General features: G+C 46.0%; 1 protein-coding gene across 6 annotated transcripts in view; it reads right to left on the minus strand.

Annotated features, from left to right (window-relative positions):
* Nucleotides 1-23344, minus strand: part of PAICS (phosphoribosylaminoimidazole carboxylase and phosphoribosylaminoimidazolesuccinocarboxamide synthase) — a 174268-nt gene that overhangs the window by 73749 nt on the left and 77175 nt on the right. For 2 of the 6 annotated variants that reach the window (XM_077477437.1, XM_077477441.1), the window contains 8 exons: nucleotides 20444-20641; nucleotides 17773-17951; nucleotides 17501-17680; nucleotides 16611-16724; nucleotides 15687-15770; nucleotides 14680-14860; nucleotides 478-636; nucleotides 138-363 (listed from right to left, as the gene is read on the minus strand). The exons of the other annotated variants lie outside the window; for them this stretch is intronic. In XM_077477437.1, coding sequence (XP_077333563.1) covers nucleotides 182-363; nucleotides 478-636; nucleotides 14680-14860; nucleotides 15687-15770; nucleotides 16611-16724; nucleotides 17501-17680; nucleotides 17773-17951; nucleotides 20444-20641 — 1277 coding nt within the window. In that variant the 3' untranslated portion in view covers nucleotides 138-181. Of the gene's footprint in view, nucleotides 1-137; nucleotides 364-477; nucleotides 637-14679; nucleotides 14861-15686; nucleotides 15771-16610; nucleotides 16725-17500; nucleotides 17681-17772; nucleotides 17952-20443; nucleotides 20642-23344 lie in introns of those variants that run through there. 6 annotated transcript variants of the gene reach the window in all.

The following is a 23344-nucleotide window of genomic DNA, read 5'->3' on the forward strand; positions in this document are numbered from 1 at the left end:
TTGAGAAATAGTTAGCAACATACCAGTTCTGGGGTTCTGAACCCAAGAAGGAGGTGACCATATAGCACACTAGACCACTTCTAAAATGAACTTGGTGAAAAAAAAAAAAAAAAAAAAAAACCCAAACAAAAACAGAATTAGAAAAATAAAGTGCTTTAATTAAGCAAGACAGAACAGTGCATTAGGAATGGGGGGGTAACATGCTGCACTCTCTCAGCTTCACATCGGCTTGTTTAAGAGAAATCCAGGTGTTCAGGGTGCAGGAGCGTAGCTTGGACCATATCAAGTGATTGTTCAACCCAAATATCTGAGCAGCAAACTGAGCTGCTGCCTCAGGGGACAGAACCGTAGAACATCCAAGACCTGCGGCAGGATAGAGAGGTGCAAGTTAAACATTTTCTGGTTTATTAAAAGCAAGGTTATTACTCATAAGAACTGGTTGGCGGCTTTTCAGCAGTGTACATGCATTCCTCTTACCACTGGGCATCCTCAGGGAAGACCAGATATCCTGAGCCCCCCAGTCAGCCGTAAGAGGGGGGCAGTTAATTACTGGATACGCAGTATTTCCAGAAAGGACAGGGCCCAAGCCATTGCTTCTGCCGGCAACTGCAACAAACACCGTGGGAATGCCATCACCTAAGAGTGAAGCATATAACATGTAAGGCATTGCAGCACCAAGCAAGTTTCAGAATCCTGTTCATCAGTACAGAACTAAAATGTTGACCATTCAAGAGTAAAAAAATAAAAATAAAATAAAAATAAAAAAAGGGAGCTATAAAAAAGGAACCCAGTAAACAATTAAAACATTTTTCGTTCATTGACATTAACAGCTCCTTTAATTCTTGACCTTAGGGTCATCACGCTACTTCAGGAGACTAGGCAGAACATGTAAAAACAGCAAGACTGCACAACACCACCCAGGGGGCAGTCCCTCACCCTGCAGCTCATTTATGTTTTCTGCCTAGTGTAGGAGAAGGACCTGGCTCCCTGAGGGGACCATTGGGCGTGGGATTTTTCTTCATTTTTTCTACAATTTTTGATCCTGTGATCTACCATCAATAGCAGGCTGGATAATATAGATCCTAGTCTCCCCAGCCTGGCCATCGACAGCGTTTGCTTTTCTGCCCCTTTTTACTGCGCTGTGAGGTGCCAGAGTAAAAATTTACCTCAGGAAAGTCCGTCATTTTCCTGTAGTCTTATGCAGTGTATCGCTGTTAGCCATTTTCTAGAAGGCTCGGAGACCATTTTCTTGGTGATTTTTGTACTAAGGATGCCCATTTTCTTGTAGCCTCAGCACGTTTGTACCTCTAGTGCTGGGTCTGTGTACCTTAGAACAGTGCGGTTTTCACTCTGAGCACTGACTGAAACAGGGCAGAGCAGTCAGTGGCAGCACTTGGTCAGGGTGGCGAGTCCTGCGGAGGGGCCCCTCAGTCTGAGCAGCTAGGATGGTGGGATTTTTGTACCTTGCCTTAAGTCCCCAAGTTGTGGCAGGCGAGTGAGGGTCAGCATGGCGTCAGGATCTGGCGCTTCTTCCCCAGACATTGCCACTATTGCAACCGGCTCACCTGCAAAAAATGCGGTGCCTATGGTCACTTTGTCGGCAGTCCTGGAGACCTTTGTTACCAGGGTGGAAGCGGCGTGCGGGTGCAAAGGGGGGGGGGCAGGGGGACCACGCCCCCTGCCTCCAGTCTTCTGGGGAGAGCTCCGGTTCAGACTCTGGTCACGGTGACTGGTAGGCCCTGTTCCGATGTGTCAGAGGATACGGACCAGGACCGTTAGGACAGTGAGAATGACTGTCTGGGTTAGCACAGGAAAAGGCACTAGTAGGAACACTCATCACTGCGGTGCGGGGTACCCTAAGAATACAGGATGCAGCAAAACTTGAGGAGACAGTCCCTTTTGGGTCCGGCAAACCGGGCCCACACGCCTAAGGTGGTTCTGCATTTGACTTTTGATAAGTTCATCTACAAGTAATGGGGAAGTCCACAGCGGGCCTTTTCAGTCCCAAGAATGGTGGTGCATTACCCCTTTGAGGAGAGCCTCCTGATAAAAACGGACGTCTTCTTCAGTCATTGACCCCTCGGTATCCAGGTTAAATAAAAGCAACCAGGATTCCAGTAGAAGGGACTCCTGCCTTCAAGGATCCTGCAGACAGGAGGGCCGAAGCAGTGGCCCAGTCTATGTTTATGGTAGTGGGGGTCAGCGTTACGACCTGTGTTGGCCACAGCCTTGGTGTGGCAGATGCTTACTGAATGGGCAAAGCTGTTCCATCGTTAATTGGAGAAGTAACAGTCTCCCCTGGTCTGCATAGAGTTGGCAGACCAGTTGGTGCATGGCCTTAAGTAGGTCTGTGATGCGGCCCTGGATACAGACCCCCTGCTCTCTAGAGCATCAGTATCAGCAGTGGTGCTACGACGCCTGATTTGGCTGAAATGCTGGTCTGTGGACCAGGCATCTAAAAAAATCCAAGGTGACAAGCTTTTTGAAGCCTCGCTGGATGACAAAAAAAAAAAAAAAAAGTGGGAAGAGCATGTTGCTCCCACAGTCCAGAAAAGGGTAAGGAGCCACACCATAGGCAAGGGCCCTCTTTCTGCTCAGAAACTGCTTTTTCACCCACCCGGGTCAGCAGGTAAGCATTCCCAGTCAGACAAGCCGCCTGCCAAGGACAAACACGTCCCTGGTTTAAGAAGCCAAACAAGTCTACGAACAAAAAAAAAAAAAAAAAAAAAAATATATATATATATATATATATGTTACCGCATGAAGGTTTGCCCCCGCCCAACTCTGGGGGGGGGGGGGGGGGGTAGGTTTGGGGCACACCGTCGCCTTTGGGAATTTGTCCAACCAGTGGTTTTGCGAGCTGGTTTCATCCGGATAAAAAAAAAAAGTTTCTCTTGTCTAAACAGATTGTTTCCCCCTCCAACCTACCTCTACTTCCAGCTCGTCGGAAAGCCCTGTTCGGGGCAGTATGGGACCTGCTACTGTGCGGGGTGATATCACCAACGCTGGAAAGATTTCAGTGATTCTACTCCAATCTGTTTGTAGTCCCCAAAAAGGAAGGAGTACATGCAATCCTGGACTTGAAGGCCCTCAGCAGCTTTGTGAAAGTGCAAAGGTTCAGGATGCAAATCAGTTTGCTCTGTGGTCGCTGCACCCCATCAGGGAGACTTCCTGGCATCCCTGGATATCCAGGACGCGTATTTATGTGTACCCATATGCCTCAGGCATCAGAGGTGTCTGTGATTTCCAGTCGGGGAAGAGCACTATCAGTTTGGGGAGTGCTGGGAGTAAAGTCAGCCCAGGGCCTTTGTTTGCAGGAAGAATCCCAACTGCTGATCAATGTGCTGGAACTTCAGACGAGAAGGGCTACAAGGGTGTCTGACCAGGATCCAGTCAGACAACGCTACAACGGTGGCATATGTCAATCAAGGAGGAACAAGGAGCTCAGCTGCAGCACAGGTCACTCACATCCTCCAGTGGGCAGAGCGACATCTGTCGGCCCTGTCAGCCATATATATCCCGGGCGTAGAAAACTGTCAGGTGGACTACCCAAGTAGTCAGATGCTGGACCCAGAGGAATGGTCGTTGCATCTGGAGGTATTCATGCTCCTTTGCCCAAGGTGAGGCACACCAGATGTGGACCTCTTGGCTCAATCGGAAGGTGCAGAGGTTTGTGTCCAGGAAAAAGACCCCTGGGTGGATGAGTCAGACACGTTGGTGGCTCCATGGGGGTATAAATCAGCCGATTTATGCCTTCCCCCACTCAAGCTTCTACCACGTCTGCTGTGCAGAGTGGATTCCAGTAACTCCGATTGCCTCAGATTGGCCTCAGCGTCGTTGGTAAGCCGACCTAGGAAGACTGGTGGAGGATGTTCCTTGGCAGCTACCGCTGCAAGAGGACCTTCTAGTGCAAGGTCCTGTCACTGGTTTTTTTTTTTTTTTTTTTTTTCCAATATTTTTATTCAAATTTTCGGCAAGAGAAAATGACAAGTTCAGTATCTGACAATAAAGATACTTAAAAGTACAAGAAAACAATACGAAACAATTCAAGTAGAGAGACGGAAAAGGATAAACTGGCATTACATGTGTAAAGTTGCGAGGGCACTTCAAATAGTTACTGGCCCACCCCCTCCAGGTAATCGCCCTGGATCTTGCTTCATTTAGGGGTCAAGAGGCACACATCTGAGCGCTGATTATCCAACCCTCCCTTTTGACTTCAGTACTAAAATAAATCCTAAATGAATGATAATAAAAAGGTACTGGCGCATTTGTTTTCAGGTGTACTCCAATAAAGAAGGAAAAGAAGAAAAGTAACTCTAGTAAGATGGGATAAAGAAATAGAGGATAAAAAGCAAAGAAAGAGGAAAAGAAGAAGAAGGAGAAGAAGAGGAAGAAAAAGGGGGATGCACTCCAGATCCCGGGGACCACCCCCCAGCCACTCACCAGAAAAACCCCTCTTACCCAGTTACGAGATCTTTAATCCAAGGTTCCCACACTCTGTTGAACCAAGCCATTCTATCAGCAAGTATTGCCGATAAACGTTCATTCACCATTATCCAGGACAATTTTGTTTTAAGTAAATAAAACGGGACAATTGGTGATCTCCACGATTTGGCTATGGAAATCCTTGCTGCCACAAAGATAAAAGCTATAAGCTTGCTCATTGGCTTTGAAGCCCCTTCTACGGGGCGACCCAGAAGCGCATGCAGGGGCGATTTGCGGAGGTTCACACGGGTCAAAGAATATATAAAGTTGTACGTACGGATCCAAAACCGTCGCACCTTCGGGCACGACCACCATATATGATACATGGTACCATCCGCATTACAGCCCCTAAAACACCTCGGGGACGCCCCAGGGGCGAAGGTGGCCAATCGAGCTGGAACCATATACCACCTCATCAGTACCTTATAGTTTGCTTCAATCAAGGAAGTGTTAATAAAAGATTTAGAGGCACCTTGTATTATTTTGTTCCACTCTTCCATCTTCAAAGTGGTATGCATATCCCCTTCCCATTTCTCCATATAAGGCAATTTCTGAGAAGGAGGGAATAAAATATTGTATAGCAGAGATATGTGGCCCGTGAGGTTGTCGTGTGTCTTACAAATAGTTTCCATCGGGGTGTATGTAGTGAGTGCAGAAATGCGACTTAATGTCGCCAAAAAGTGCGCTATTTGAGTGTAGCGGTAGAGTTCCGACCTCGGGAGCTGATACCTTTCTTGTAGGGATGTTCGCGACAGAGCCCCCCTATGGTCACATAAGTCTGCTATACGTAGTAAACCTTTGTTGGTCCACCATGAAAAATCTTGGGGGCGGAGACCCGGGGCGAACATGGGATTGTTAAGCAAAGGGGCTAGTGGAACATGTCCGGATCTGAAGTTGTGGGTAGCAGCTAGCCTATCCCACAAATTTAGAGAGAGGGACAAAGTCGGGCACATCACCTTAGGCCTATCTTTTGCCCTCAACCACATTAAGTGACTAATTTCTTTTCCTGGAAATTGAGAGGATTCCAACAGCATCCAGAGCGGCCTGTCGCGATAGGTATGGAACCGAATTAATTGGGAAATTAGTGCCGCCTGGTGGTATTTAAGCAAATCCGGCATGCCCAGGCCACCCCTCGCCTTTGGAGTAAACATCGTCTGTCTATTCACCCTGGGTCTTCCGTGTTCCCATATATAGTCCAACAGTTTACTCTGGAACCTCTGGAGTTCTCGCCTATCAATAGAAATCGGTAGAGACCTGAATAGGTAGAGCACCTTAGGCAAGACTGTCATCTTGATTGAACACAACCTGCCAAACCATGACGGAGGGTTATTCGACCATCTTTTGAGATCTGCAGAGATTTTCTTAAACAGTGGGGGGAAATTATGTTTATACAATGATGTAAGAGTAGGGGTCAGTGTGATACCTAAGTATTGTAAGGCCTTGTCTTGCCATTGGAAGGGAAAAGAGCTCCGTAATGCTCGGACTATGTGTGGTTGTAGGGATACATTAAGTGCCTGGGATTTGGAATGGTTTACCTTTAACCCTGAGAATGTTGTAAAATGTTGCAATACCCCGTGCAAAGTAGGTAAAGAGGTGACTGGGGAGGAGAGGAGCAGTAAGATATCGTCTGCGAACAATGCGCATTTATGTTCCCGTCCGCCGCTTTGAATACCCAGTATATCTGGATGTTCACGAATTTTAATTGCCAATGGCTCCAAAGCTAGTATAAACAATAGGGGGGACAGGGGGCACCCTTGACGGGTCCCCCTGCGTATGTAGATGTTCGGTGATTGGTAACCTTTGATCATTAAATTCGCCGTGGGGGTGTCATAAATCATTTTAAGCGTGGCCAAGAAACTCGGTCCGAATCCATATTTACCCAAAATAAAGAATAAATAATTCCAGGACAAAGAATCGAACGCTTTATGTAGGTCGAGAGAGACCAGTAGTGCTCCTCTCTGTCCCCCGCCATCCCAGCCTGAATTTAATGCAGAGATAAGATCAATGACGCGTCTGGTCTGATCCGGGGCCTGTCTAGCAGGGACAAACCCCGACTGGTCCGGATGAATATAGTGTGCTAGGAACCCATTCAAACGCGTAGCCAATATCTTGGTCATTAATTTAAGGTCCACGTTGATTAGAGAAATGGGCCTATAGTTTGTGCAATCACCGTGGTCTTTGTTTGGCTTGGGAATTACGTGTATGTAAGCCCTGTTCTCGTGTGGAGGCAAAGGGCAGCCCCTGCGTAGCTCATTGTAGAAAGAGCAGAGATGAGGAGTCAGAATCTCGCTATATTTGCGGTAATAGTGGCCCGAAAGACCATCCGGGCCCGGCGATTTTGACGGGTGCAGGGATTTGATGGCCGCCGCTATTTCCCGCTCTGTAAACTCTGACTCCATTATTTCCGCATGGTCTCTAGATAATGTGGGGAGCGGTAGATCCCGCAAGAATGCTTCCGCTTCCTGTACATTAAGATCATTGGGAGAATCGTACAACTTAGAGTAGAATGTGTGGAATTCCTTCATGATGAGCTGAGGATTTTGGGAGGCGTGGCCAGTTTGTAGTCTCAATTTGGGGGGTGCTGGATTAAAAGGTCTTGGATTGAGTTTCCTAGCCAGTAGTGTGTTAGGCTTGTCTCCGAGAGAATAGTACCGGTGCCTATTCCATCTGACGTATTTGTCCGCTCTTGTGGTGAGGCTCAGATTTAGGGCCAATCGCGCTGCGTCAATCTGGCTCCTAAGATCTGTTTGCGGGTTGGATTTTTGTGTCTGAGTTATGTCTAACAGCTCCTTCTCTTGCTGCTGAATCAGCCGGTCCCTATCCCGTTTGATTCTGGCAGATAGCTGTATTAATTTGCCCCGAACAGTGGCCTTATGGGCCGCCCACACTATGGAGGGAGAGGTATCCTTAGAGGGATTGTCCTGGAAATAATGACGTAGAGTTTTTTCTATCTCATCCGCAATGACTGGGTCATTCAATAAGGATTCGTTCAATCTCCACGCGGTCGAACACGGTCTGGTCCATAAGCCCGTTAGGACCACCTGGACCAGAGAGTGGTCAGACCATGCCACAGGGATAATTTTGGATTCCAAAACATATGGGAACAAAGGGGACAGAGTAAACAAGTGATCTATACGGGAGTATGTTTTGTGCACTGGAGAATAGAACGTATAATCTCTAACAGAGGGGTGTGCATTGCGCCAAAGGTCGATGAGGTCATAGCTGTGCAATAAACGAGCTATTTCGCAGCTGTGTTTTGGGGCGTGTTTCAGAATAGGCTTCCCCAGGTTAGACCTATCCAAGGTCCGATCCAGAGAAGCATTGCTGTCGCCCCCTAACACTACATGGCCGGTTACATGGGGCATTACCACCTGTAACATTGCCCGGAAGAAGGATAATTGACCCGTATTAGGGGCATAGTAGGAGAGAAAGGTGACAACGCTGTCATCTATCTTCCCGACCACCAGAATATATCGACCTTCCCTATCTTTTATAACATTTGTCGGAGTGAAAGGGACGCGTTTCGCAAAGCATATGGCCACCCCCCTTTTCTTATCGGGTCCGCTAGACAGATAAGCTGTGGGGTATCTGGCATTCAGGTATTTAGGGGCTGAGTTTCGTGAAAAATGTGTCTCTTGTAATAGTAAAACGTCTACCCCCATTTTATGGTATTGGTGAAAAGCCTTTGCTCGCTTGGTAGGAGAGTTAAGGCCTTGTACATTATGTGTCACTATGGAATAAGTCAGTTGTGGATTATTGGCCATGATGGTTTAGCAGGTTGTACTCACTGTGTTGCCGCTGGAGGTGGAACCCTCCGAGGCCGCCAGGAATTCTCGGCCGGATCCGGTCCCGGAACCAGAGCGCATCCGTAGAGGAAGAGGTTGGAGAAAGGAAAGAAAAGAGGAAAGAGGAAAGACATAAGGTTAGAAGCATAACAATAACAGTAGAACTGCGCATTTAGTGCCACCACAAGGATGGCAGAGGTAACTAAAGTTACAACTAGCAGTAACCCGTGCACTGTCTGACAGTACACCTATTGGGGCACCAAGTCCCCTTTATTTTTTGTGGAGTTGTCCCCACTAATAGTGTAGCAACAAGTCCACCACGAGTGGCGTGCGCCCTCCTCCGGCTCTAAGAACACGGCCGTTGAAGGGGTCAGGCCAGGCCGCCATCGGAATCAGAGCATGCTAAGATAAATAAAAGCAAGGTAACATTAGGGAGCTTAACATAGTCATCCTCAAGCTATTTGGAAGAGGAAACGAATAAACTCCAGGAAAGTAACTCCCCAGGCAACCGTAAAACAGCACTCCCCCCCCCCCCCCCAAAGAGAAAAAAAAAAAAAAAAAAAACCATCAGAGGAACAATAATTTCTCTCAGTCTAGGGGGGGGGGGTGACACACAAAAAAGGAAAAAGGAAAAAATAGCAAAACAAAACCAGAAAAAAAAAACCCCTGAAGAGTCACAGGACAGCGTCCGAATCCCTGAGCCATATCAGGTACAATTTTGGAAAAGGCCCATCAGGGCCGATTTGGGGTATGGAGGTCCCACGACAAGTCAGGTGACCGACTGAGACTTCTTGGCCCTGGACTTGCCTTGCCGTGACCACAAGGGGGACACTGGACGACTCTCGTCCCCAGGGATGTTGGGGGCGTGAGGTTCCATAGAAAGCAAACCCAGATTCTGGAGCAGTTCCTCCCCAGACTGGAAATCAGTGAAGTAGTGGGTTTTACCCTTGTAGGCGAATGTCAATCTGAAAGGAAAAGACCATCTATATTTGATGCGGTGATCGATAAGTTGAGTCAGAAGCGGTTTTAGTGTCCTCCTCTTTTGGATCGTCGATGGAGCTAGGTCCGCGAAAATCTGGATCGAGTGTCCCGCCATAGAAATGTCTCCCCTCTGTCTTGCTTCCAACATTAGCCTTTCTTTAATCCGGTAGAAGTGAGGTTTGACTATCACATCTCGCGGTAGTCCATCCGCTCTTGGGGCAATCAGGGCCCTGTGGACCCTGTCCAGCTCTAGCTGATGGGGGGAGATATCTGGTATCAATTCCGTCATCAGGGCATGGATCGATTCTTCTAAATTCGTCTCTGTCTCTGGGAGGCCTCGTACTCGAAAGTTGTATCTCCGAGATCTGTTCTCCAGATCCTCGATCTTTGCGTTCGCTTGGTCAAGTTGATCTTGGAGAGATGTGATCATTCTAGAGTTCTGGTTCACACGCTTCACCGTACCATCCATTTTAGACTCAATGGTGTCTAGCCTGTCTCCAATGTTTTGAAAGTCGTTTTTTATGCCTGTTGTAATTACATCACACGCTTTGGACAGTTCTTGTTGCAACAGGGCAGAAAATCTGGCCAACAGGACAGTGTCCCCCGAGTATGCAACTGTAGGGGGGGGGTATTGGGCCGGCCCGTCTTCATTTTGGCTCAGCACAGCCTCAGCCATTTCAGCCATCTGCCTGTCTGTGGAGGAGGCTGGGGAATCTGTGAACCTTAGAGCTAGTTCAGGGGAGTCTGGCAGGGGAGACAATTGAGGGTGACCCCTCTGTGAGGAAAAAAGCTCTTCCTGGGACTGGGATGAGAAGGGGTCCCTGTGGACTTCAGCCTGGGTGATAAGGCTAGAGCGGGGCCGTGTTGTCAGCAGAGCTTGTCCCCCTCCTCGTGCTGCGCCCCCCCTCTCCCCCTCCTGCATGGCTTGAGGGGAATAGGCATAGGCCGGAACATTGTCTGTGTCTGTGGGATCCAGTGCTGCCTGGGGTCGCTGGATGTTAGGCCTGCTGCTGTCTGTTATCTCCTCACCTCGCTGCCGCTCAGTCTGTGCCGGGCGCTGCAGAGGGGGCTGTGGGCTGCCTCTCTGTGTGTCTCTCCTCCCGGGCGCCATTTTGGCCTGCTGTGAGGCCTGTGAAGTGCGGGACTTACGAGGCTCCTGGGGATGTTTTCGTTTGTGTGAGCCTTTCCCCGTCGCTCTCCGCTGCATCCTCCGCTCGCGGGAGTCTGTCTGGAGGTCCGGCGGCGTTCCGGTCGTTCCCCCTCGCTAGTAGTAGCTGAATTTAGCCGGAGAAGTGCGGAGCCCGATCAAAGCATGTCCGATCGCGGCGCCGCGCGCATGCGCACTCCCTGTCACTGGTTTTAAAAGGCATGGCTGTTTAAAACCAGGTGCCAAGGGATCAATGTCTGTCAGACGTGGCAATTTCCCCTATGCTGAGGACACAAGTCTTCTTCCCGGAAGATTTATCATCGTACATGGAAGGCTTACATCTCAATATGTGAGGAGATGGGGTGGCATCCACGCACTTCTTCAGCTTCCAGGATCCTGCTGTTTTTGCAGCAAGGAGTGGATCAGAAACTTGCCTTTAGCACACTCAAGGGACAGATATCAGCCTTAGCTGTCTTTTTCCAATGCCCCTTGGCAACTCACTCATTGGCAAGTACCTTTGTGCAAGGGGTTCAACACGTAGTCCCTCCGGTTCGACTACCGCTACCTCCATGGGATTTGAATCTGGTGCTATCGGCGCTTCAGAAACCGGCATGCAAGTCTCCCTACTTGGTCATTCACAAGGATAAGGCGGTGCCATGTCTGCAGCCCTCTTTCCTGCCAAAGATGGTTTCGGCATTCCGTCTAAATGAAGACATTGTGTCACCTTCCTTATGTCATAAGCCGACACATCCAAAAGAGGTTGCCTTATAGTCCCTGGATGTGGTCCAGGCTTTACGGTTGTATCTGTCTGCTATGGCTCCCTTTGGGAAGTGACACTATTTCGGTGGCTGATCCAAAAAAAGGTCTGGCAGTCTCGTCGTCCACCATTTCTCTGTGGATCAGACAGATCATGGTTCAGGCCTATGCCTTGAAGGTGCCGGTGCCCCCTTTCGCCCCTTTTTCCCTGTCACGGCTCATTCCACCAGAACAATTGGGACCTCTTGGGCTTTCTGACATCAAGCGTCTGTCTCCCAGGTGTGTAAGGCGGTGAAGACTTGGTCGTCTGTTCACACCTTCACTAAAAAAATTCTACAAAGTTGATGTAAGCGCATCTTCAGATGCTTGCTTTGGCCGCAAGGTTTTGCAGGCTGGCTGTGTAAGGTTGCAATTACACTTTAAGTTAATAGTTTGTTGTAAACGCATCTTTTGATGCAAAAAAGTTGGCTGCTGGTTTTGATGGCGGCCATTTCAGATGGCGACTCCTCTGTTGAGGTGTTCCCTTTGTTGTGGGTGAAGCTATGTTTTGTTGTTTCCAACCCTAATTTATTGACACTGCTTGGGGACGTACCCAAGGTCAAGAATTAAGGGAGCCGTGTCTGTCAATGAGCGAAAGAGAAGATGGATTTTACAGCGAGTACAAAAACCCCCTCTCTGAAGTTCATTGACGGACATGCTTTTTAATGAATTGAGCTGCAGGAAGCAGGGTGAGGGGTTCTAGCCGGAGGGTCTGCCCCCTGGGCGGTTCTGTGCAGTCTTTACATGTTCTGCCTAGTATTCTCCTGAAGTGGCGTTATAACCCCAAGGTCAAGAATTAAAGGAGCTGTGTCAATGAACTTCAGAGAAAAGGATTTTATGGAGAGTACAAAAATCCCATTATTTTGATAAAAATATACTAAATTGCTTTATTTTGGAAAACCTCAAACAAATAAAATGTTGCAACATAAAACCATGTAGTTTAAGGAGCTGAGGACTTTGTCAAGACTTGTATTTTAGAATGGGTCATAATCTAGTTTCTTGTATCCTAAAACAGCTACCACAGCATGCTCTATTTCCATTATTCACATCTGTATATTGTGACACCAGATAACCTTAACCACTTGGGTACCGCGCTATTGCCGAATGACGGCATTAGCGCGGACCTAGATTTCCAGGACTACGTCTATTGACGTCGTCCTGGTTACGAGCGGCCTGCGCGCCCCCTGAGGGGCGCGCGCGGCGCGCTCTGTGATCGGCGAGTCCGTGAGACTCGCCTGATCACCGATCCGTGTAAGGGGTCGATCCCGACCCCTTATCACGTGATCAGCTGTCAGCCAATGACAGCTGATCATGTGATAGAACGGAGCCGGTAATCGGCTATTATTCCTCCTCGCGCTGACAGCGCGAGGAGAAAAAAAAAAGCCGATCACCGGCGGCCGTGATCGGGACATCAGTCCCGATCACGGCCAGCAATGAAAGGCAGCACATGCCACCTGCCAGTGCCCACCTGCCTCCCGCAGTGCCATCCTGAAAAATAACAAAGTAAAAGTAAGTGCCCCCCGTCTGTGCCCATAATGCCCACAGTGCCACCCCACAGTGCCACCCAATCTGCCTCAAAGGTGCTGCACCCCAGTGCCGCCCATCAGTGCCCAGCAGTGCCGCCCATCAGTGCCCAGCAGTGCCGCCCATCAGAGCCACCTATCAGTGCCACCTATCAGTGCCCATCAGTCCCATCTATCTGTGGTACCTATCAGTGCCCATCCGTGCCACCCATCCGTGCCACTTATCCGTGCCACCCATCCGTGCCATCTTATCTGTGCCCATCTTTGCCCATCAGTGCCGCCTTATCTGTGCCCATCGGTGCCGCCTTAACTATGCCCATCAGTGCCCACCAAGTGCAGCCCATCAGTGCCCACCAAGTGCAGCCCATCAGTGCCCACCAAGTGCAGCCCATCAGTGCCCACCAAGTGCAGCCCATCAGTGCCCACCAAGTGCAGCCCATCAGTGCCCACCAAGTGCAGCCCATCAGTGCCCACCAAGTGCAGCCCATCAGTGCCCACCAAGTGCAGCCCATCAGTGCCCACCAAGTGCAGCCCATCAGTGCCCACCAAGTGCAGCCCATCAGTGCCGCCTTATCAGCGCACTTCAATGAAGGAGAAAAATGACCCGTTTGCAAAATTTTATAACAAACTATTAAAACATGATTTTTTTTTTTTGCATCTTTTTTTGTTTGTTTAGCAAAAAATAAAACTCCGAGCTGTAACTAAATACCACCAAAAGAAAGCTCTATTTGTGGGAAAAAAATGATAGAAATTTCATTTGGGTACAGTGTTGTATGCCCGCGCAATTGTCATTCAAAGTGCATCAGCGCTGAAAGCTGAAAATTGGTCTGGGACTGAGGGGGGTTTAAGTGCCCAGTAAGCAAGTGGTTAAACAAGAGGCCGAGCATAAGAATAAGTCAAACTCCAGCAAACTTTTTATTTTTTTTATTTTATTTATTTTTTTTTAAGCCATAGAAAAATTTCAAACTTGGGGCCCATGCACAGTAGAATGCAGTGTGGGAAAGCCATGTTTCTGTGCAGCTTCCCATACTGCATTCCAATCACACTAACCTTGCGATGTGCTGTGGGTGTTAATCTTTGCACTGACACTCCAAACACAGATCGCAAACAGTGCATTGGCCTGCACGGTACAAAAGTACCATGCAATGTAGTGGCCATGCATTTCAAAAAGTAGCGCATGCACTACTTTTGGTGCAGTGTGGTGGGATTTTGGGGCTGAAATTACACTGCAAGTGAATCTTACAGGAACTGCACGATTCACATGAGGTTCCTAGTGTGAATGGGCCCTTAGAGTATATTGGCGTATGTGTACCTGCTAGTAAGATTTAAATCATTTCCTGTTTTTTTTTTTTTTTTGTGTCAGAGGAACAAAGGGCACACCCTTGGCAGGGTTTCCATACCTTTCCCACTTTAAGTTTTGACCTTAACTAAGAACGCTATGATGTAGGGGTAGAACCAATCTTTTCCATAATAACCTAATCAAAATACCCTAAATTCTTCATAAAGTATGACGTGCTTGATTTTCCTATCATTTACTTAACGAGGAAGTAAACTTACATCTTTTAATTTTACCTATAGGTAGAGTAAATATCTCCTAAATGTGTGCCGTTTAGGAGAGATTTACTGTACATGCAGACAGTGAAGTCACTGGCGCATGAGCTCTGAAGGAACGGCCACCCATCACGTTTCTTCACAGCCCTGTGCTGTGACCGGCAGCTACGGCCAGTCACGGAGTCCATGAACCTGGAAGCAAGAACAGTGAAGATGAAAGCCGCCTCCAGCGATGGATATCACATTGCTGGAAGACTTCATTTTGGAGACAAGTTTCACAAAATATGTGATGCATACCAAAACATTATGCCTTTGCCTTGCAGGTGGGGGGGGGTGGGCTTTGAACACACCACACACCCCACCCTTCTTAGGTGGCGAACAGACCCCACTCTAGAAAAGTGGCAGTTCTTACCTTCATATTCAGACTTGATTCTCAGAGTTTCATCAGGACCCTTGTGGGCAGAAGTCACCCTGAGTTCACACGGAATGCCAAAGTTTGCACAGGATTTCTTGATTTTCTCACAATGCACCAAGTCTGAAATGGAACCCATCAGCACAACCACTCTTCCTTGGCTCACACTGGTCAGTAAAAGCTGAAAAGACAGATATCAGTCCTCTCAATCAGCAGCAACACAATTAGAACACCGTGAACTGCAGCTAAAAACCATACAGTAGGTTTAGTGATTACCAGCCAAATGATTTAATTATGTTCAGCTTCAATTCTTGTAATGTATATGCTTCTACTACACTCCACAGCCAGGTCACTACACCACCTTGCAATTTAGCTTACTGACTCCGTAAGACAACATTTCAGATCTCTTATGAAGAGAGATGGCTAGGAGGTGGGAAGGTGACACATGAAGCCACACCGCTGAACCAGGAACGTGTGTAACAGATGTGTGCAAACCACAAAACTATACAGGATTACAAAAAAAGTCAAAACAAGTATTAAATAAAGGGGTTGTAAACCCTTGTGTTTTTTCACTTTAATGCATCCTATGCAATAAGTTGAACACCTGGCAGTGACCGCCCGCCCCCGTTTTACTTACCCGATCCCTGGAACTTTACCTGGCAGGGATGCGCTCTTCCTCTGCCCAGGGTATAATCTATCTCTAATTTTTTTTGTACTCACTTTAAGACTGAATTAAGCCGTTTACTTGGACTTTAGCATGAAGGTCATGGATGGTAAAACACAGGAGGGTGGGAACATTTCTATTGTAGGAGACTAGTTCTACAGCTGCACTGCAAAACTTCACCTACCACAGAAGTTCAAAGTTACACTCATCAAAAAATAAATAAATCGCACTGCAATTTTGGCAAGAGCTAACAAAAACCTTTGCCATTCTAATCACTGACAGAATAATTCCCATCTTCACAACTGTACAAACACAATGTACTGATAGCAACCATTTATCTTACCTCCACCCTGTCAGCAACCCACTCGAAGTTGCGTTTCACCATCTGCATCGCTTCTGGGGTGATTTCTTTCAGATCCCTGTAGGTCTACAGCAAACACACAGGTCACCATGAAAAACATCCTCTAGGACTACTTTAGGAATATTTAAATAAAAAATAAAATAAAAAAACTCACATTTGGGCACAGATATTTCAGGACTGACTCAAAGCAGTGTACTGCAAAGGATTAACAGAGCACAAAAGTTTCACATAAAAATTATTTTAAAGTGGTTTTTAGTTTTTGTTTTTTCCAGACCTGGAACACACCGAGCTTGCTTACAAGGGAGATCTCAACCCGTTTGTAGACTATTCTCACCTTGGGCATCACACACCTGGCTTTAAGAAAAGCCAGGATCAAGTTTTCTCCTAACAAGCATGGCCAACACAGGGGATGAGCACCCTGTGTCATACTTACCATATTCAAAACTCATCTGCCATCTTTAGGAAATGTTCAATACTGGTTAGTAAAATTAATTCACTACATTGAAGGAAAGGCAATACATTTATCTTTTGTTCTTAAGATTTAGATACGCTTTTTGGGCAGAGTCATCTGGGTGCAGATGCAAGAACTGTGTGTGTCTGGAGCAGTGTTGAGCTGCATGTAGACAGCCTATGTTAGTCAATTGAGACGCAGCAGATGTACAGACTCACCAGCACATCTGAATTTAAAAAGGGAAGGGTGCACACATCCCTGTCAACTCAGATGTGTGGGCGAGTCTATACAAATGTCGCATCTCCTTTGGCCAACATAAGCTGTCTGCATGCAGCTCCAGACAAATGGTACTTGCACAACGCAAGGGTCTTTGCATCTGTGTGGATTAGCCCCAACTCAAAAACAGATGTGTCTTCAGAGCTTCATGTACATGCCTTGCAACAGCATTTTGTTACCTGTTTATCTTTCTGTTGATTCTTATCTCCTGAAGGCCACAGACGCCACGAGTCATTGTCAATCACGTCAGCAAGAACAAGCTCTTTTTTGGTCACATCAACACCGAATTCAATCTGGTGTAGATACAGAAAATATCTAAAAATTACTTAATGATCAATTATACATAGAAAAAAAAATTAAATAAATACCAAGATTACAAAAAGGAATGCATCTTCAGTATACACAAGTGACACTAACCAGAAAGATATTGGCATGACTTTCACTTTCCCTTGCGGTTTGGGCATTGTTGGATTATTCGATTTCATAAATACATTAGTAAACACTTAAGTGATCTTTTGTATATTGGGGAATCTGATTGGCAGAGTGGTTTAAAGAGCAAATTTCAGGCAATAAAAGGCATCTTCATAGAACCATTTTAGCAGATAGCTATAGCCGTTTATTACAAAAAAAAAAAAAAAAAAAAAAAAAAAACACAGGCTGCGTTGTGGCCACACTTATGCCTTATAAAGAGCAGACATTTGGGAATCGCAGTGCTGCATCACAAAACCCTGAAGAGAAGAAGAAAAACAAAACCACAGAGAGCAGGGTGCCTGGTGTGCTACAGGCACACATGGATCAAGAAAAAAAAAAAAAAAAAAAAAAAAATGAAGGTCCTGAGCATGTACTCCCATGTATTTCAAGGCTTTTACATTTAAAAAATTATTTTACTTTGAATGCGAGTTGAAGAAAAAAGCTAAAATGATCTGTTTTCGATTACACCAATCCCTGACCCATAGGCTTAAACTAAAGCAGTTACTGTGCAGTATTGTAGAGAGTCTAGGTTTTCCAAAAATAGATATGTCAGAATTCCAAAAATATCTGATCTTCCATACAAAAGGCATACACGTACCTTCATGTCCACCAGGGTACAGTCCTGTGTAGACCATGCTTTCTCCAGAATCTCAAAGATGGCCACTGTGGAATGCTTCATGATGTCCACCTCTGCCTGACCAATCACAAGACCAGCACCAGTGAGCTTTGCAGCAATTAGCTGTTCTTCAGACCACTGCGGATCATTATTGGCATCATCCTGCAGTTAAAAGCAATGCATATATTAGTGGCATTAAAAAAAACAAGGACTAGTGATTGCAGTCGCTGAAAGTGAACAGAAAATTAGCTCACCTTGAAGAACATCTCTACTTTGGGGGGATAAAACTTGTATCCTTCTTTGACTCCAGGATTTCTCTTGAGGAAAGAGCCAGTGGCTATTCTCCTGCACACCCACTCAATAGGAATCATCTCACAATGGGTGGCAATGAATCCGGTCTCACTACACTTCTTGACAAATGCAGTCTTAATGCCTGAGAGACAAAACAGCCAAGGTCATTTTAATTTCCTATGAGAAAAGCTAAGCAGAGAAAAAAACAAACACACACTATAGTGTGTACTTGTCTCAATTAGGAGCGCTAATTGTAATTTCTGTTGCTTTATTCCTCTGCTATCTGTATGGATCACACCTGACAAGAGAAAAAATGGTGACCAGTGAAGGTGCTCCAGCACACAGCCTCTCATTGGCAACCTCAGCTCTGTTCCTGTGTGCTCTGAAGGGGGGTGCCCTCTTCCCTCCAATCAGCCCTCAGAGCTCTTGACTGAGCTCTGCAGTATGTAATTTCATCTCTCCACCCATTTTCTGACAGCTCAAAATAAACAAGCTTTGTAAATTCTGGACTTTGTCTGCAGTCTTTTATATGTCCAAACAGGTATAAAACGTATGCAGGAGGATTGGCGTACATAAAAAAAAAAAAAAAAAAAAAAAAACTCAGCAACTCATAATACAGCAAGAATACAAGGTCACCACACAACAGTGCAGAACAATCAAGTGTTCTGAAAGTCTGAAAGTTCCTTAAAATGTAAACTAATGTTTTTCCATTTAAAATTTACTGTATACAATTTCAAAACACATAAATTATGTGTTTTACTGATGTCAGCACTACAGGTTTTCTGAACATTCTTTTCCCCCTTCCAAAAAGTGATGCTCCAGAGTCTGAACAGGCAGTGTGAGAAGGGAAGTCATCAACAAGACTCATTCCTGTGTGCAAGTATAAGCTTGAGCCACTGAGCTTTGTAAAGATTTTAAGCCTGGCAAGTTACTCCCCCCCATCTTAGGTTAATTCCAATAATAAAAAACATAAAGCTGCCAAACATTTCCTTTAAAGCATTATTAAATCGTTTGGCATTTCTTTCCTAACCTGAAAGGTAATGCCATAAATGTACTGGTACGCATTGCATATAAGTGTGTGTGTGTGGGGGGGGGGGGGGGGGGGGGGGGGTTAGTCAGAGATGGGAGTTTCCTACATGGCACCATGTAGCAGGAAAGGGGTGAAGAAAAACCCAGTCAAGGAACGGAAGCAAGGGATCCAGTGTTATATACATTCTTGGTATGCCTCAGCATTAATTCAGCAATTTGAGCCATACCGTTTGTCAGAAATGGCATTGATACCCATTACAGTTTCTGGGGTCCACATCGCTCCAAAAGAACAGTTTAGAAATAGTGCTGTAAATTAGATAAAAATCCTTTCCGATGGCTATAATTAACTGATTTGCAAAGACTTTTCCCCAACTGCCCCACAGAGGGCATAAATATGTGCTTGTAATTCAATTACTGCATTGCCAGAAGAGATGTGTGTCCCGAGCAAATACTCACAGCATGCATCCTAATTTAGCCATTTCCTTCTTGGACATAAAAAAAAGGAATATTGCGATTTCTTGTATGGGTCAATTGTGTAAGATGTCCTTTCATTCAACCAAAGAGATAACACATGACTTCTTTCAAATTAGACATTAAACTGCTGACAGTTAATGCAGCTTCTGCCCAATACTATTGAGCGCTTAAGGGTGGATGTGTGCAACCTTTACTCCGTTAAATCAGTCTCCACATCTCAATTATAAGTTTACCAACAACCCAATGTACTAATCAGAAATAGACAATAATGGCTTTTATTACAGAAATATGGCCAAAGCTTTTTTGGATGTACTTCTGGGGATCACAGGCATGCACTTGGTTCTGCACTCCTGTGTCCCAGATTCAGCCAACATTTGGCCAAAACCCGCTATCAGCTGAGGTCAGAGCCAGTCCAGGCTCTGCAGGGAACCCAACAATGTTGGGATCCGCCCAGATTCCTGACCCGCATCCCGCGGAGAGCCTGAACCCACCTCTTTAGCCCTCTCCACAGCTCAGCTCTTCAGTGAGCACTGGTGACTGACAGTGACTGGCTCTCTGCTCCCCGAAGACCGAGAACTGAGCAGTCAAAAGTCCATTGATCATTCAGTTCTCAGTGTAGAGGTAGCAAGGGAAAGCTGCAGCATCAAACCAATGCTGCAGCCATGTAGGCGAGTATGAAGGTTTGTTTTTGTAAACATATACATCAGGGATATGCAATTAGGGGACCTCCAGCTGTTGTAAAACTACAACTCCCATCATATCTCTGCCTCTGGGTGTCACGCTTGTGGCTGTCAGTCTTGCTATGCCTCATGGGACTTGTAGTTCTGCAACAGCTGGAGGTCCGCTAATTGCATATCCCTGATTTACATGGACATGGGTCATTCATTGAAATATTTTAGGGCCAAGGTTAAAGCGGTCTTCTAATTTTAGTGGGTTACGCTGACAAAAGCTGAAAACAAATCATGTAGGCTCCTGCAGATGCAGTGAGCTTTGATTAGCTCATCTGCAAAAGAAGCCCAGACTGTGGCTGCTATTAGCTTCCAAATTTTGAGTGGAAAACCCACCTCAATATCAATAAATAATGCAATAAAGGCTACTAAAGGAAGACAACATACAAGTGATAATTCTTACCGGCCTCTTGAAGAAGTTTGAAGACACAGCTAGTGGTCTTGTTAGAGATGGAGGCTTTGCCTTCCATGTGATCCTTCCTGGCAGCATTCCCTGCCGTGATCTGATCCTTGGACTGCATGAGAACACATCCTGGGTGATCGGGCAGCTCGTACACCTCTTTAGTTTTGCCCTCATTGAGCTTCTTGCCAAGTCTTAGTTCTAAATACAAATACAAAGTCTGTGTAAATTGTTCAAATCAAATAACAGAGTGTTAAGCCACATTTACAAACATCCATTTTTGTTTGCAAAGTAACAATGACCTCCAAACTACAGGACAGCCAAGCCAGGCCTAGATGATCATTGCCAACTTTGCTCTAGGCTTGATACATGTGCCCAGGTATGTTCCATTTCAGAGGCTGCTAAATGACTGGTCCTGGAAAGCCTAGAGTAATGCCCCATACAGACGGTCGGACATTCCGACAACAAAATCTGTGGTATTTTTTCCGAAGGATGTTGGCCCAAACTTGTCTTGCATACACACGGTCGCATAAAGTTGTCAGAAAATCTTATCGTTCAGAACACGGTGACGTATAACACGTACAACGGGACTATAAAGAGACCAATAGCTTTCGTCTCTTAGTCTATTCTGAGCATGCGTGGCACTTTGTTGGATTTGTCTACACACAATCGGAATGTAAACGATTGGATTTTGTTGTCAGAAAGTTTTAGATCCTGCTCTCAAACTTTGTGCGTCTGAAAAAGTCTGATGAGTCCACACGATCAGATCGCACATTTTCCATCGGAAAATCCAACCGTGTGTATGGGGCATAAGGCTCCATCCATGTTTGAAAACCTTTTTGGGCCAAGTGCAAAAATCTCATGGGTGATCCTTAAAAATTACATAAACATTTTAATTTCCAAATTCAACATTATAAAAATACAATGAAATTTTCCATAGTAGAAGACAGTACTTGTTAGACTCATCAGCAATCTTTCATATGATAATGTTAATATGCAACGGCTCAGAGGATAGGGAATTGAGAAGTTAAAGTAGTAGTTAGGGTTGCACAGATACCGGCATCAGTGCCGATACTAAGCATTTGCACAAGTACTTGTTCTCATGCAAATGCGCCAATACCCAAAATCAATAACTTTGTGGTGCGATTTGAGCCCATACAAACAGTAATGCAGAGCGATTCCTATCCAAATCACATTGTTTGCCCCACTGCTCCTGTGTGAACCCAGGGCTGTCAGTTACTTCAGCCACGGTTCACACAGGAGTGGTGCAGGAAACTGCATGTGATTGGGATAGTAAAAATCGCACCACATTCCTGTTCAAGTCACATGCGATTTGAGCCTATTTTGTAAGGGCTCAAATCACACCGCTTAGGTATCAGTAAGGGCCAATTCACATCAACTTGTACTATAATGTATGGCAAATGCATGTTCCTTTACCATCCATTTTTTTTGCATTTTAACGTGCGCTGACACATTAATATGCAATTTGCACCAAAACCGCTTGAGATGTGTGAACCGGCTCCATTGAGAGCCAGTCACAGGCTCCTGACATGCAAGTTGGATGCAGGGAAATCCACATCCAATTAGCACTGTTGTGAACCCAGCCTTAATGTTAATACGCCAGAGCCTCTACTGCCCACTGAATGTCTGGAATTTGATAGGATGAAGGAAAGAGAAGGGTGTCCAATATGCACTTTATAAGAAAGTCCATTCTAGAAAAACTGACTGGGTGTAGGATCCAAGGGGCTCCCAGACATAAGGATTTCAATACCAAGAACGACAGAGGAACACTTCAGTACATTGGGATTGATTTACTAAAGGCAAATCCACTCTGCACTTGAAAGTGCAATCTGAAATGAGGGGGTGGGGGGGGGGGGGGGAGATACGATTTTTATCCAATCATGTGCAAGCAAAAATGCTGTTTATTTTCCTTGCGTGTCCCCCCCAGATGTACAGTGACCGCACTTTCAAGTGCACAGTGGATTTGCCTTCAGTAAATAACCCCGGTGTCACCTTGTTTTAGGCCGGGCCAGGTTCACTTTAATGCAGAGCAATTTGTTGTGCTGAAGCAGTTATCAGTTAGGTGTTACCCCTCCTCCCTCCACTGCTTCTTCCTTCTCGGTGTGCCTCTAATGCATCAGAAAGGAACAAGACCACTAAAATCAGTTTTTCTTCTCCAGCACAAATTCTGCTCCCTTTGAGGTCTCTGGAAATGCACCACAAAGCAAGCATGTCCCGGGGCCGCATCACCAGAGTAACACCTTTGTCTGCTGGCAGAATCTATACCAAATAGGAGTTCAGAACTGGATGAGATGCCAATTATCAAAGAGAAATACCATCTAGTGGGTTGGGGCAGGAAAACAGACAATTCTTTTTCTATGGCGACACTAGTGGGCCCTTTGCCTGTAAGGTTGAAGTAATCTTGATCTGCAGCGTGTAGCTATACAAGGGTGTAAGATGGCACCCGTCATGGCTCCGGCCACAAACAATTTGACATTTGACTAATGAAGGTGTCCATTTATCTATGCTGCAATGGCATGTATCCATTTGACTTCACCCCTGTACAATGCAGTCGGGTGCTGAGAGTTACAGTCCCAGCTGGAGTAGTCAGATTACTGCGGGATTGCTCGCACTTCAGCTTCACCACTCAGTAGACATCCACCTTTTTTTTCTCCATAAAATGCATGGCGCTCTGTGTGGATAGAGGATAAACATCTCCAATCACAGTGCTGCGCAGTCACTGAAAAGAATGCAAGATGTTTACTGAATAGGTGAGCCACTTGAAGCGATTGGAGTACTTCAGCTGGAACCGTAAATCTGGCCATACACTTAAAAATTCATAAAGTCCAGCAGAGTCTGGTCAAATTTTGATCAATGTGGCCTCTACTGCATGAGATAATTTGC

The sequence above is a fragment of the Lithobates pipiens genome, unplaced genomic scaffold (assembly GCF_037356315.1).
Source record: "Lithobates pipiens isolate NorthernLeopardFrog02 unplaced genomic scaffold, aLitPip1_a1.2 Scaffold_13, whole genome shotgun sequence".
NCBI classification, from domain to species: Eukaryota; Metazoa; Chordata; class Amphibia; order Anura; family Ranidae; genus Lithobates; species Lithobates pipiens.